The 15,983-nt window shown below is 39.7% G+C and overlaps 1 protein-coding gene across 2 annotated transcripts in view; it reads right to left on the bottom strand.

Annotated features, from left to right (window-relative positions):
- LAMA4 (laminin subunit alpha 4) overlaps window positions 1-15,983 on the bottom strand; it is a 117,170-nt gene that overhangs the window by 51,538 nt on the left and 49,649 nt on the right. Inside the window, exons 5-9 of one of the 2 annotated variants that reach the window (XM_087817565.1) lie at window positions 14,743-14,957; window positions 12,485-12,580; window positions 8,022-8,173; window positions 6,112-6,222; window positions 456-567 (exon numbers count right to left, since the gene is read on the bottom strand). In XM_087817565.1, coding sequence (XP_087673691.1) covers window positions 456-567; window positions 6,112-6,222; window positions 8,022-8,173; window positions 12,485-12,580; window positions 14,743-14,957 — 686 coding nt within the window. The remainder of the gene's footprint in view (window positions 1-455; window positions 568-6,111; window positions 6,223-8,021; window positions 8,174-12,484; window positions 12,581-14,742; window positions 14,958-15,983) is intronic. The other variant, XM_087817564.1, reaches the window with a different exon arrangement.

The raw sequence follows: 15,983 nt of genomic DNA on the forward strand, positions 1-15,983 counted from the left end.
ACCAGAGCATCTTGCCTGCCTGATTCTTGGGAAGGAGCATCAGACTCAGCTCAGGATGCTCTGGGTTAGTAGACAGTTTACTGCCATTCTAAGGGCAGTGTTTTTGCTGCAAATAATCAAGAATAATGTGAATCCTGTTCAACTGTTGCATTTTAGAGGCACCATAGCATGAGATTTCCTCCGCTGCAAAGATATTTGGCATTCCACTTCCGTAAAAGGCCTGGAAAGTGAATGATTCTGAACATTTATTCTTGAAAATTTACAGATTATAAGTAAGGATGAGTGCTCAGAAATCCCAGGTAATCAAACTTGAAATGCAGACCTCGTATAAGTTCAAACCTATAACACTTTAGCAGCAGTTCTTGGCACAATTGTAAACACTAACAGTAGCTATTATTTTTTGTTATTGTTAATAACAGGAATGATCAAGCTGAGCCAGAAGAGGTTATATTTACCTTGGATTTTATCCCTCATGTCGTGGGCTTGCTCTACAAGCTGAGTTGCGTGGTTAATGGTATCCATACTTTCCTTCTGAGCCAGTTGGCTCTTTCTTGAGGCTTTACTGTCCTATAAATAATCCATGTAAGCACCAGATTATATTTACAAGAAGGGAATGCTGTATATGTGTCTATGGGGGTGAGTAGGAATAATGTTTTTCATAAACATAAATTTCCCTGACTTATGAAAGTTCTATAACATATAAAATGGTCCCTGAAACCATGCATGAAGGCTGCTGTGATGACCAGCTTTAGGGTTACAGAATGCTGTAAAATCAGATGCCATTCCTATGCCATCCATCACAGTTCAATCCAAACCAACAAGCTTTCATAGGTAATTTACCCTTTGAATTTTCACTGTATCTCAAGATGCCAGACTAGGAGATTTTCCATGTGCGTTGAGCAGTTTGACATTGTGCTGACTAAAGAGCTTAAAGCTTCAAAGGGAAAACTGTGGAGAAAGTAGGCAGATCTTGAAATGCTCCATGCATCCTGTGGCTCCTGGGTGGTCCAATCACTGGTGAAACTGAATTACCACAGAAATTCAAAGGATTCTGCTCGCTGGGCTAAGTGCCGTTTTCAGCGCTGCCCTCCAGATTCCCATCAACAGTGAAGGCGCTTGAGTACAAATAACTGTTCAGGCAGATTTGGCTCCGAGTGAATGACCCTCTTCTCCGGGAAGCTGACTCCATTCTCTCAACTTAGGAGCTTCTGTTTCAGAGTTCCCACAAAGTGTTTGTTAAAATGAAATCCCAACTCAAATGTGGCTTCTGAAGAAAGGATGTGTGGGGGAGCATGCATATGGGTGTGTTCCTGTGTGTGTAAGGGCAGAAGCTGATCTAAGAAATGGTTCAAGGCCAGGACGCGGGTCTGCATGCAAGGCATGAGGGACATGTGCTTTCTTTTGGCATTAGAAAGACTGACTCATGGGTTATATTTAAGAGGAGGACTTCTTCAGTCTGCACTTGGTAGATGCCCACTTGCTTCACCTGGTGTTCTTTTGTTTGGTTTTGGTTTCGGCTCAGGTCTGTCACAGAGGCCTGTAGTACCTGAATGGACTCCAGGGTGGCCTGCCACAGAGTGCTGGGAGACCCATTGCACAGTTTCCCCAGGACAGGGAAGCAGCCGTTGTCTCCTTTCACCCATGGTTTAGCCAGAGGATTATGCCATGTTTACACCCGGAATGTTTTTACGCTTCCCAGGTATAATCCAAGCAAGTGGTCCTTAGGAAGAGAATGCAGAAATTGTATCATCACAAACATAAGCCCTAGAGGCTTTTTATGGAGCAAGTCTGAAATCCCCTCCACACAAGCTCCCTGGGCAGCAGCGACGCAGCCGTCAGTCCCTTCCCTAAACAGTGGGCTCTCTGAATGGACATTGCGTCCTGAGTCACTGTTTTCCTTCATCCAATTCCTGTCCTCTCTTGCCTTGTTCTAATGCTTTCCAGTGACTCAAAATTCATGGTCATTTTAAAATTAGATGATGCAGAAAATAAGATGAATATTATTCCTGATGACACCTCTCCCTGCCTTTTAAAAATATGAACACAATCATTTAAAACATTTAAAAAAATTTAACAAGTTGATCTTTGATCTACTTGTTTAAATTGAATTCTATTTGCACAGCACAGCATATTTTTTACTTTGGCTTCTTCCTTCAAGGGAAAATGCTATTGTTATTAATGTGTTCATTTAATTTATTATGGAAACTTTGAATTGAAGCAATGAAAAGACAGCTGGAGGATCCCTGATCTCTAAGAAAACCTCTTCTTTCTGACAAACACCAGAGGGCGCTTATATGTATTTAACAAAAGACTCAGTGGCAAAGAGGAATGTCCATTACTTTAAATTGCAAAATTACTGGCTATAACATAGTAATGCTTTATGTGAATGTTATAGTTTTTTCTGTAATTTTGCTTATGGAAGGAAATTATATGGACATATGGTTAAACAGGTACACCTTGCCTTAAGAAAAACTGAAATGAAAAAATTATCTCACAACCATAAATCAGTTAATGGTTTACACTGCAAATGGAATAATCATTTACTCACCTAAACAGTGAATTCTCCTTGTAGATATTTGATGTAAAAAGTGGCAAGAAGTTTTTGTCATAAAGTGCATAAAGTGTAATGTACCTGGAATACTAGTTTTTAAAAAAATTAACCAGATTGAGGATGATAAATCTATCTCGGGTGATCATTATTGTTGAAATGGTGACACTTTTGAGAGTGAAAGGGGGAACTTTTAATAATCACTCTGGGAGACCAGCATAAACAGGGACAGTCTTGAACAAAACAGCAGTAGGAATACTGGTGTGCCACTTCAGAATCTGTAGAGTGACATTACTTCTGTGCATGTGCCCACCTCCTAAACATGAAGACTTCCAAATACCTGTCCAGCCTTGATCTCTTCCCTGAGCAACAGACTCAACTCTCTGACTGCCCTCTGGGCATCCATAGATACCTCATCCTCAAAATGTCCTGGGTAAACCAGTCTGTATTTTTAGTCTTAGTCATCCATTTCTGCAAGTCAGAGCTTTCTTCCTTGTTTATCCTCATATCCAATTGGTCACCCAATTGTTTTTATTCCACTTGTCATTCTGGCCCCCCTCCTGTTCCCCACTTCCATAGTCTTAGTTAATCCTTGTTAACTGCAGTTCTTTTCAGATGAAGATAATGCAGCAATCAACCACTCTTGTTTAGACTACTGTGCCAGTCTGCTAATTTGTGTCCCTATCTTCAGAGCTTTTACTCACCAATCTATGGTCCTTACCGAGGAGTAATGCTTCTGAAATTCCAAATCTGATCACCTCATTGTTCTAGGCAAATGCCTCAATGTCTTCCAAAGTCCACAGGATGAAATTTATATGTTCCTAGCATGGTGAGCAAGGTTCTTTATGATCTGGCCTCTGAGAACTTCTTTAGCATTATCTCCTGCTCCTTACAATTAATCTTCCAGAAGGCCAAGGCCAAAGTTCTTCTAGTCCTAAGAATATAATGTGTTGCTTCACACCTTTCTGCTTTGTGGTGATTTCCCCCTGCTGGGAAACACTTGATAAACTCCTAGTCATTCTTCAATGCACGGGTCAATGCTCATCTTCTCTGAGAAGTCTTCGCTGAAGTACCCCTGCCCAAACAGTTAGTTATTTCTTCCTTGGAGTTATCTCTTTAGGTTGTATCATGCCTTGATTATTGAATGCTGTTATGATCTTTTAAAAAATATATCTTTATTGATTTCAGAGAGAGGAAGGGAGAGGGAGAGAGAAACATCAATGATGAGAGTCATTGATCGGCTGCCTCCTGCACGCTCTCTATTGGGGATCGAGCCCGTGACCCGGGCCTGTGCCCTGACCTGGAATCTAACTGTGATCTTCTGGGTCATAGGTCATTGCTCAACTGCTGAACCACGTGAGCCAGTATATAATTTTTTAAAAACATGTCTAGTTTTCCCTACTAGACTGTGAACTCTTTGAGAACAGGGGTATTATTTTATTAACTTCAGTATCTCTAGCACCTAGCACAATAATAGTTATATACCAGGTATTAAGTAATGCTTTTGGAATGGAAACATATTTTTATTTTTGTCCTGCCTTTTTGTCAGGATCAGAAATGAGGCTTAGATGTTTTTGATGTGTGGAGGTGACCTGCTTTCCTTCCATTCCTAAAGATCTCTTTTCATCAAATTCATGGGCATCCTTTAGGGGCTTCCCAGAAGTACAGGGTGGGAAAGGGCTATAGGATATCCCAAAAGGGGGCCAGGGGACTTGGGTATGGATGTTGGAACAAAACCAGTAACTTCACGTTAATATAAATTGTGAGATTTGGGTCACATGAGATTCATGTGACAGGTCATTTGCATACAGAGGTATTTCCAAGTTCAAGAGGCAACATTACTTTCTTGATAGAAATCTTTCTAAGACAAAGCTTTTCTTAAATCCTTCTTAGAATAACGTATGGACTCTCCTAGACTAAGGGCTTGAGGGTGCTTGAGAAGTCCTTGCAACAAACTCTGGGCATTGACTTGGAAATGTTTCAGTAGGTCCTTGTACCATCAGGACTGTTGCAGTCAGAAGGACATTATTTTCAGTAAGAATCAATGGAAACAGCTGGGTGAATGTTCCAGGAGCTTTATCATCAACCTCCTGCTTTGGTGGCATGCTCTTGTTGTCCTGTAGCCTTTTCTTCTGGGACGGTACTTTCAAGCTTGCTTATTTCTCCCTATGAAAGCCTGCATTTAACTTATATTGAAAGTAAAAAAAACTACACAACAAAATGGTCTGAGCTGTGGGAGGAACTAATCTTGGTGAAAACATTTCCTCAAGAATTGAGACACCTTGGGCAAGTTCCAACCATGATATAAATATAAAATCACAATGAGCTTTTCAGGAAGATTTCTTTCTTGGTGCCTCCTTTGAAACGTAAGAGATCTCGCTGCTTTTCAAATGCTGGCAGTTGGATTAATATGTGGCATTGTATGGGAAGCAAGGACGATTTTCATGTGCATTTCAAAGTAGTTGAATCTTCCCAGGGTCCAATTAGAGAAATTAACATTTTTACAAGCTTAATTTCTTAAAAGTTTAAGAGCTCCAAGGTAAAAAGAGATTATCAAAGTCATTTTAACCTTTATTTTTGTAGAAAATGAGAATTGTTTTTGAAAAGCAGTTCAACAGTGTATGTCAAACACCCATATAGGAAAGCAGAAATTCTAGAGCACTCTGGGCAGCACTGGTGGAGCATAACAAGGGGGAAAAATGTATTAAACATTTTAATATGTTAAATATGACGCCTTGTGGCTTAGTTGTATTTTTTTTTATTACTACAGAGGATGGATATTTTTCCATTAGACTCCTGGGGAGTGTATTTAACAGTTTCTCACACTGACTCTGCTCAAGTTTCAGTGCTTTTCTTGTTAATTTCTGAGAGCTTTCACAAGTCATATTTTCCTTAATATATTTCTTTGTCTCATTGACATTTTCATTTATTTAGTTGTTTTACTGGGTATTGGAAATTTTATCTTGTCAAATCTATTATAATTTTTTATTGTAATTCCTCATGCTGTATTTAAATGTATTTTTATTTCCTTTTAATTTTTCATAAATATTTAGTTCTGCTTTCTTGTGAATTTGAGATTTAAACTCAAGTCTTTAATCTGACTGGAATTTAAACTTAGTATATAGTATAAGGTGAGGGTCGAAAGTGATTTTTTTTCCTGGCAAAGTGCAAAATTGCTTTCTCAGCACAATTCCTCTTCTTTCCTTTTATTATTTAATACATCCTTTAGCAAACATTTATATTTCATATTTTATATAGTAAAGCTTATTTCTGGATGCTCTACAGCTCTTAGTCATAACATGCTAAGGCAAACAGCTGAACAACTATTCTAATTGAAACATATATCAACCATATTAACCAGCAGCAAATATAAAAAAAAGTTCCCCATAAAACACAGTTTTTCAAGGAAACCGGTCAAAATGGGAAAAACAGTAGAGACTGAGTATACCCTTGATTTATTTTAAGATACTTGAGTCACTGCATATTTTCTGAGATGTGTTAAACCTCAGTTAACACCAGCTAAGTCCTTTCTCTGAAGGTAGCCCCAGAAACTGAATACATACCCTTTCAGCTAATTCATCCAGGTCAGACAGAAGGCTTTTCATTGTATTCTCAGCATTGTTGATTTGTATCTTTCTGAGAATATACTGGTTTTCTCTTTCTGACAATTTTGTCTGTGGAAAAATATTTTGAAAATAATCAGCAGATGTGTACACCAGGTTTGTAAAAATAAACACAAAATTCTTCCTATGTTAGAGGACTCAGAGTAGAATGTGAGCCTCTGTTCCCCAAATAGTGGGTCTACAGGCTGTTACAGGCTGGTATGAAGGTTGGGGGTCTGTATGAAGGTTCTCAGGGCCCTTAGGGGCTAAAATTCTTTGAGTTCTGCTCATCAGGCAGAGACCCTGGCCTGAGCTGTGCTGGCCATGGGGAAAGGGCAACTTTTCCTAATTTGCACAAATGCACAATATAGACTGGTGGTGGCCTTGGGTGTCTGAGCTTTAAAATGCCAATTTTGGAAGGCTTTGGAAGAAATGATCAACCCACACAGATGAATATAAATGTAGTTTACAGCTTTACCTGTGTCTTTTTTTTTTTTTTTTTTGGAATAAGGAGGGCAATCCTCTTTATTTCAGACTATTTGCCCCTTTCTTTGAGGAGCTTGGTCCCAATTTGGCTTCATTCAGATTCCTTTAGAGTAAGCCCATCAGCCTGGGCACTGACTTCCTGTCAGCTATAATTATAACTATCTTGAAGTTGTGCTCTTGGGGAAAGAGGGTTCAAGTGGTATCAAGAGGCCTGCATCTGGGTGACTCCTCTGAGACTTAGTGCCTTCATGTGTCCAAACAGATGACTGGACAAGAAAGATGTCTAAGTTTGAAATAGAATGCTCACTAAGATTCTATCCAGCTCTACGAGATTTTGGGATTTTCGTTCTGTTTTGCATTTTACATATTTTGCCAGTTGCTGTGCATCTCATTTGCACTTCAACAAGCACTTACTATGAGCACTTACCGTTCTAGGTACCGTTCTTACTGTTCTACACATATCAACTCACTGAATTCTCTCAACAACCCATGAGATGGTTCAGTAATTCTCCTCAATTCAGATGAAAAAACTGAAGAATAAAGATGTTAAATAACTTACCCAAGGTTACATAGCTAGTAAGTGTCAGAATTGGCATTTGAATGCAAATAATCTAAATTCAAAGTTAATGCTCTTAACTATTATACTAAATTGACTAACGAAGTTAAAAAAAAAAAAGAAGTGTGCTGGTATTAATTCTATTGTCCTTTCCGTTAATTATTATTGTTTTTAAAAAATATCTGTTGGTTGTGATAGAAGCCCATGATACAGAGGGGGAAAATAAAACCACTCCTTAAAGCTTAGATATAAAAGCACTATAAAAGTCTGTTGCCTGCCTTTAACTTGTTTATTAGAGATTAACCACTAGGCCTGCGAGGAGAAACAGAGCATGCGAGTATGTTGTGTGCCTGAGTGTGTGTGAGTGTGGGAAAATGAGAGAAAATATGGCAGTGAGAAGGAAAGGTAGGGTAGGAGATAGAGAGACAAAGATAGAAATAGAGAAACAGAGAGACACAGAAAAGTTCCTAGAGAAACTCCTCAAAACATTGCAAATTGAGGGTAAGGTAATGGTAAGTGTGTGGTAATTACTTGAATGACTAATGTACAGCTTCGCCAAGGAAATAAGAGTGTTTTGTGTCCCTCAGTAGTTTTGTACATAGATACTAGTTTTTCAGGCATTTCATTTTCTGTATTAACCTCTTTTATAGATTGCAGCTTTTGGTTTAGGCTGCAAGCTCATGCTTACAATTAATATGTCATAAATTCCTGGGCCGAACACTCTGTATTATAGCCATGGGACTCGGATACCAAAATGGATAGGAGTTACTAGGAGCGAGTCTGTGAAACCAGAATGAAAACACGCAGTAGGCACAACATTTCTGCGTACTTTGAGGAGGTAGATGGTGGAGTTCATTTCATTCACGTGTCTGTGGGCAGCAGCACCAGAGGACACACTCAACAGACCGGACTTGCTCTCTTCAATGGAGAGCGCAGCCAACCGCAGGTCGTCACTCAGATCCCAGATGCACTTGTCACAGCCTGGGGATAGAATGGCATGTTATTTCTTCAACATCAAAAGTTGGCTGGGAAGCATGCTGCTTTAAGTAGATCACTATATGCACTTCCTTAGTTAATACTATTTTCATTTTTGTTTCTTTAGGTGCTGTTCTGGGCCACAGACTAGTCTTTACACTCAAAGTGGAGAAGAGCCCAAGATGAGCCAAATTCTACATCAAGCACTATCCCCACTTAAACCACACCGGAAAGCAAACAACACATGCAACAGGGAAAGTAGGTTAACATGAATACTGAGTGCTGAACTGAGACAGAAGGAAAGCACGAAAGGGATATTCATCTGAGTAGGGGAGGTAAGGAGAAGTCTTGTCCATTTTTCTTTGGTGGTGGACAGCCCTCTGGGATGACTCTCTTCATGTCAGGCTGTTGCTTGGCGCCTGCTGGTGAAGACAGCTATTTGCTAGGCACTCCTTTCCTATAATTTTTTTCCCATTTCGATTCAAGTTCTAGCACCTCCTTGGCCTCACCCCAGGTGTGACCGACTCAGCACCTCCCTATGGCCTGACCTCCTGTCTGGTGAGGTAGTTGCAATTTCTCATTGCTCCCCTCATTTCACAATTTAGTTCCCCAGAAACCCCAGTGCCCTCCTGGGGCACACTCACAAGTATACCCCTTGAAACTTTCCTGTTCCCAGTCTCTCTCAGGTTGTACTCTCTCCTGGAGTACTGGTAAATGGATACTAAAGTGTTAGTAGTTGTTAATATGTTAATTTGTTACTAGAAGTTTAACACGGCCTTATTCATATCCACTCTCAGAGAAACAGCAGGCTGGAGGGGAAAATGGGTAGGGCCAGGCAGGTATCTTGATGTCCTTGAAGTGACCTTGCTTAGGGGACCACCTATGGTATCAGTGTGTAAACTTTGTCCTGCATGTGCCTCACATTCTGTGCTATCTTCTAAAATGTGATTCATTGGTAATGTTAATCTCTGTGTCCAGAGGGACTCAGAGCTTAGAGATCAAGATACTTTTGTTTGGGGGAGGGGATACTTAATATTAAAAATACCTAGTCTTTAAATCACTCTACTTAAAGGTAAATATTAGTTACTTTCTTTTTTAAAAATTAAATGTGTTGGTGTGACATTAGTTCATAGGGTCATATAGGTTTCAGATGCACATTTCTATGATGCGTGATCTGGGTGTATCATTGTGTGCCCACCACCCAAAGTCAAATCATCTTTCATCACCATATATTTGGCCCCTTTACCCCCTTCCCTCTGGTAACCACCATGGTGTTGTCTGTCTGTGTCTATGAGTTTCAGTTTTATATCCCATATAGAGTGAAATCACATGGCTCTTAACTTTTTCTGACTGAAAAGCTATTTTAGCTATTTCGCTTAGTATAATATTCTCAAGATCCATCCATGTTGTCACAAATGGCAGTATTTCATCTTTTCTTATGGCTGAGTAGCATTCCATCGTATATATATATATACCACTTCTTTATCCAGTCCTCTATCTAAGGACATTTTGGTTGTCTCTATGTCTTGGCCACTTTGAACAAGGTTGCGATGGTCATGGGGGTGTACATATCTTTGCGAATAAATGTTTTTGAGCTTTTCTGGTAGATACCCAGAAGAGGGATTGCTGGGTCATATGGCAACTATATTATTAATTTTTTGAGGAACCTCCATACTGTTTTCCATAGTGGCTGTACCAGTTTACATTCCAACCAGCAGTGAATGAGGGTTCCTTTTTCTCTGCAACCTCTCCAACACTTATTGCCTGTCTTGTTGATAACAGCCAATTGTTGTAAGGTGGTATCTCATTGTAGTTCTGATTTGCATTTCCCTAATAGCAAGTGAAGTCGAACATCTTTTCATATATCTGTTGGCCATTCGTATGTCTTCTTGGGAGACATGTCTGTTCAGGCCCTCTGCTCATTTTTAAATTGGATTGTTTGTTTGGTGTTGAATTGTATGAGTTCTTTATATATTTTGGGTATTAAGCCCTTGTCGGAGCTGTTTGCAAATGTCATCTCCCATTCGGTTGGTCGCCTTTTTGTTTTGCTGTAGGTTTCTTTTGCTGTGCAGACGCTTTTTAGTTTAATATAGTCCCGTTCATTTATTTTTGCCTCTACTTCTCTTATTTTGAGATCAAATTCGTAAAATGTTCCCTATGACCAAGTTCTATAAGTTTAGTACATATGTTTTCTTCTACATACTTTATTGTTTCAGGTCTTTGATCCATTTTGATTTAATTTTTATACAAGGGAACAAGCTATAATCTAGCTTTATTCTTTGGCATGTGGCTTTCCAATTCTCCCAGCAGCATTTATTGAAGAAGCTTTATTTTCTCCATTGTGTATTTATGGCTTCTTTGTCAAAAATTATTTGCCCATATACCTGTGGTTTTATATCTGGGCTCTCAATTCTGTTCCATTGGTCTGTGTAACTGTTCTTCTGCCAATACTATGCTGTTCTGATTATAGTAGCTCTGTGGTATAATTTTAACTCAAGTAGAGTGATACCTCTAGCTTTGTTCTTTGACTATTCAGGGTATTTTGTGGTTTCATACAACTCTGGTGATGTTTTGCTCTATTTATTTAAAAAATGACATTGGGATTTTGATGGGGATTGCATTAAATCTGTATATTGCTTTGGGTAATGTGGCCATTTTAACTATATTGATTTTTCCAATCCATGAACACAGAGTATCTTTTTATTTCATTTTGTCTTTTGCAATCCTTTTAATAATGTTTTCTGGTTTTCAGGATATAGGTCCTTCACATCTTTTGTTAATTTTATTCTTAGGTATTTTATTCTTTTGGTTGCAGTTGCAAAAGGAGCTATTTTTTTCATTTCTTTTTCTGAAGTTTCATTGTTAGCATACAGGAAAGCAGTGGATTTTTGTACATTGCTTTTGTATCCTGCAACTTTATGGGATTTGTTTATTGTTTCTAGTGCTTTTTTGGTGATCTTTAGGGTTTTCGATATACAGAATCATGTCATCTGCAAAAAGTGGCACTTTTACTTCTTCCTTTCCAATTTGGATGCCTTTTATTTATTTCTTTTGCCTGATTGCTCTGGATAGGATTTCCAGAACTATGTTAAATAAGAATGGTGAGAGTGGGAATCCTTGTCTTATTCCTGATTTTAGAGGAAAAACTTCCAGTGTTTCACCGTTGAGTATGATACTGGCTTAGGGTTTGTCATATATGCCTTTATTATGTTGAGGTACTTTCCTTCTATATCTATTTTATTCAGTGTTTTAATTATAAATGCACATTGTATCTTATCAAATGCTCTTTCTGTATCTATTGATAAAATCATATGATCTTTAGCCTTTGTTTTGTTAATGTGGTGCATTACATTGATTGATTTGTGTATGTTGAACCATCCTTGTGCCCCTGGAATGAACCTCACTTGATCGTAGTGTATTATTTTTTTAATGTATTGTTGTATTAGATTTGCTATTATTTTGTTTAGGATTTTTGCATCTATATTCATCAGAGATATTGGTCTGTAGTTTTCTATTTTAGTGTTATCCTTGACAGGTTTTGGTATCAGGGTTATGTTAGCCTCATAAAATGTGTTAAGAAGTATGGCCTCTTCTTCAATTTTTTGGAAGAGTTAGTTACTTTCTTTGATAGAAGGCTTTCTAAGGCAAAGCTTTCTTTAAACCTTTCTAAGAATCAATCAGTGACTATTCTAGGCTTGAAGGATGCTTAAAAAGTCATTAAGACCAGTTCTGGGAATTGTTTTGAAATATTTCAGCAGGTTCTTGCACCATCAGGACCGCTCATGATTTGATTGATAGGAGTGACAGAAAAATCCAGGAAATAAAGACAACAGCTCCTTATTTTCATAAGGCCTGAATGTTTTATTTCTGGTGCCACTTTAGATTTGGAGTGATTTGGGAAAAACCACTGAAATCTATTGGTATCTCAGTTTTCCCAGAGTTGTAAAGCATTGTCTATGTATCATATCATCTGGAGATCTGAGGAGAAAAAGGAGCTAAAATAAACTCAGTCATTGGGAATTATGTTTCTGAATTTGCCTTTATCTGCTAGGTAAGATGCTAAACTTAAAGACTTGATAAAATAAGCTTTGTAAAGTAGAGGTGTTTAAATGTAAATCACCAATTTGCAAATTAGAATCAAGTAGACAACAATATTTTTTGTTTAGGGTTCATTGGTTGAGGCACAGACTGGGTTAAAGCCAGGGGGCAAAACTCAAGCAATTTCTAGAGAGAGGGTATTGCATAGCTCTCCTTAATCCAACACCTGCAGCACATTAGAGAAAGTGGGGTTAGTCAATCATATACTGCTATTTTTACTTATGGTTGGGCAGTCCATGCCTGTAGGGGGTTCAAAACCTTCTTCCAAGCATTCTCCAGTTACACTGTCACATGGTCCTCCCCCACAATTGCATACTGTGGGAAACAAAAACAAGAGATTAGGGATTCATTTCTTAGTGCTTAAAATATGGCAGTGTTTTCATGGTTTCTAGAAATATTGGCTATCGGTATATAATTCCTCAATGGGGATTAATTATATTCTATGCTATAGAGATCGTGCCCCTCACCCAATTAAGTCCGGGCCCAGTGAAATTTTCAAAGATGACCCTCGGGCAAAAGCAAATTTAAATTTTCTAGGACTTCTCTCCAAATTTGGGGGGTTTCTGACATGATTGTGCAATAGCTTCAGTCCAGAAAAATCCTGGTAAATTTCCCAAGATGTAAGATAACCAGGGAGCCCATTATTCAACTGGAATATGAAAGCCAGCCTTGCAGTGTAGACTGATCGTCCAGTTTAACCCAACTTCGGGGTTGATCACTGCCAGGTGTGAGGGAAAAGCAGCCCAGCAAGGAGGGAGCGAGGAGGCCCAAGAGTAAATCTTGGCTTCCACAGTGGTTGGCCCTTGGCAGGGCTGACTCCAGACCTCCAAATGACAGCTATCAGTGGGATGGCTAGGAATAATGTCATGGAGAGAATTAGGGACATATTTACATAAATTTAGAAGACCAGAGAGGCCATAATTCATCTACTGAAGATTTTCAAGAAAGTCATTTGGAAAAACACACAAAAACCCCATTTCATCAGACTGTTCATTTTCCACTGAGTTTCAGAGTAGAAATTAATTTGTAATATTTAAAAAGGAATTCCTAAGCTATCCATACTAACAATAAGCTGAAATAGAATTGTGAATTTTCCCCACCTCTTAACTATCTTTACAGAAAAATCATAAAAAATGTAGCTTTAAAGGGAAATGAATTTATTATATTTCAGCTGTTTAATGTTCCACAAAATGTGGATTTATTAAACAATTCAGCAAGATTACACTTATTGCTTTTAACATTAGCTTCTTTTCTAAGAGTGATCTGCTTCTATGTAGTTGAAACAAGTTTAGTAAATCTTTTGAGAATCAGAACATTTGTAAACATCTAAGGCTTTGATTTTGCCAGCACTCCTGCCTTTTTAAAAACTCTCACCCGAGGATGTTTTTATTGATTTTTTTTAGACAGAGAGAAAGGGAGAGAGAGAGAGAAAACTACCTATGTGAGAGAGAAATATTGATTGGTTGCCTCCCGTATGTGCCCTGACCGGGGATCAGATCCTCGACCTTTTGGTGTCCAGGACGACACTCCAACCAACGGAGCCACCAGGCCAGGGCTGCCAGCGTTCTCTCTGATGCCTGCTTTTTTTCTTTAGTCTGGCTGGACACAGAGCTCTCTTCCCTGTGTTGTTTTTGGTATTATGCCTCTGTGGGCTTTGCTTTCTTGTGGACATGTTTACTTTTACTGTGATTTCTGTAGATCACATGTGTTTCCTCCTCAATATTAACCTTTTCACTTAAAATCTTTTTACGCGGGACTCTATTTTAGTGAGGGGATTTTCAATAGGAGCATGCCACAAGAGGACAATACCTCCTCCTCACTCTTCTTCCCCTCAAAGTCACAAAAGAGTGAGAAATATTCAGTCTCAGCCTTCCTTTATTCCTAGGGGAAGGCAGTTTAACTTTACCTCTGAAGAGCTTCATTCTATGTGGCCAATGGATTAGAGAAATTATTAATAAAATGTGTACATCTCAGCCTAAGTAAAGTCAACTCTTATACTCTACCTGAGGTATTTGCTCTGACAATTTGAAGAAATTGGGAGACGATTAAGCTCTACCCTTGACTTGCTCACTTATTTCACTGAAATGTCAGTTTTATCAGACATAACTGAAAAATAGGACTTGGTTTCCAGAATAAGAAAAGTGATGTGAACCATGCAGGTTTTCATTCAGGATTCTGGCCAATCATAGGCTATCCATGGAAGTCTGATTTTCTTCAGATTTTGATAAAAATTGGAGGGATATAAGATGGTAAGGCAAAAGTGCATTTGTGTCAGTGTGTCACAGTTCATGAGCTAAGTTACATTAGTAGCCTTGATAATATTTACCCCTGGTGAGTTTGGGATGCACATTCCTGAGAATGTACATTACCCTGGAAAAGAGACAAGGGGGCACTTGTGATATTTCCCCAAGATAAACTTGTCTAAACCCAGTATACACATTGGCCAGGCGGGTGTCTTAGGATTTACAGTATTGTACCTGCACAGTTCTTGGCTATCCTGGCATCCCCATAGTAGCCAGGGGCGCAGTGTTCACACTTAAATCCGGTGGTGTTGCGTAAGCAATTCCTACACTGGCCAGTGACCTCATCGCAATCTTCAAAAATCAGGTTGGGATCTGAATTTCCACTGCAGTCACATTTCTTACAGGTGTTTCCAACAAGCAAGGGGTTGCCATAGTAACCAGGAGCACATCTGAAGGGGAACCACAAGTTAAAAATTTAGCAGTCATAGCTTTTCTTCCTTTGTATCTTCTTTCCCACCTAGAAAAAAAGCATAGTTAATATTTGTGGTTTGCTTTATCAGAATTCATTCACGTCTCCCTTCTTCTTAATAGGACTAGACTTTGTTTTTAAGAACCCCCTCCCCCTCCCCATGTTACAGCCCGTTCAGTTTGGCCAGCCCTCCAGATGCAGGAGTGTCTGGATATGCCCAGCGTGGGTGTTCTTGGTCATCCCAGCAACTGGAGTGCACAGCTGGCACACGATGGGTGGTGCCCGATCAGCTAAATGTCCTGCAATGAGATGCACCACTAGTGCACGGCTAAGAATTGTCTTGCTCACAATGTTAATAACACCTTGTGAGACACACTGGTATAAATCACCACCCGCCCTGCTGTAGGGAATTGTTCAGGTTACCGACACCTGAGCCAGTCAGTGTCTGGTATTGTCCTGTCCGGAACGGATTGGCTCAGGGGTGGCTCAGTCGGAGTGGAGCTCAGGGCTCTCTTGCTCGGGGGTTGTGGGGATGCATTCTTTTCCTCTGCAGGCGAATGAAGAGTCAGGTGGTGCTCTTAGTTCCGACAGCCACCTTGTGAGTGAGGGAAGGCAACGTGGGGACAAAGCAGAGGGCAGAGCTGAGGGCACTGCCTGTGAACAGAGCTGAAGCCTAGGGAACCATTCTCCTGGACACCTTAGAGCTCTGAGCCTACAGATGCCAGGCACCTAACTGCCTTTGTTGTGGAGACACAGCCGGTGCCTATGGTCGTGCTGGCTGGGCCCTTCATGAAACAGCCCAGCCCAGTTGGAGAGTGGGGGCTAAAATCCATCCAACCTTTACTGGCCTTGCCAAACTTCACTCTGTGTGGGGCTGCCTCTGCTCAGAGGAAGAGCTGCCTTTCTCTCTTTTTTCCAAAGTTGCCCTGTGGGCCAGCAGAGGCTCTGCAGTGAATGGTGGGGCCTGCAGGCCCCTTCTAAGGGCCAGCTGCTACTTGGTTCCTGT

The sequence above is a fragment of the Miniopterus natalensis genome, chromosome 5, assembly GCF_054644295.1.
Source record: "Miniopterus natalensis isolate mMinNat1 chromosome 5, mMinNat1.hap1, whole genome shotgun sequence".
NCBI classification, from domain to species: Eukaryota; Metazoa; Chordata; class Mammalia; order Chiroptera; family Miniopteridae; genus Miniopterus; species Miniopterus natalensis.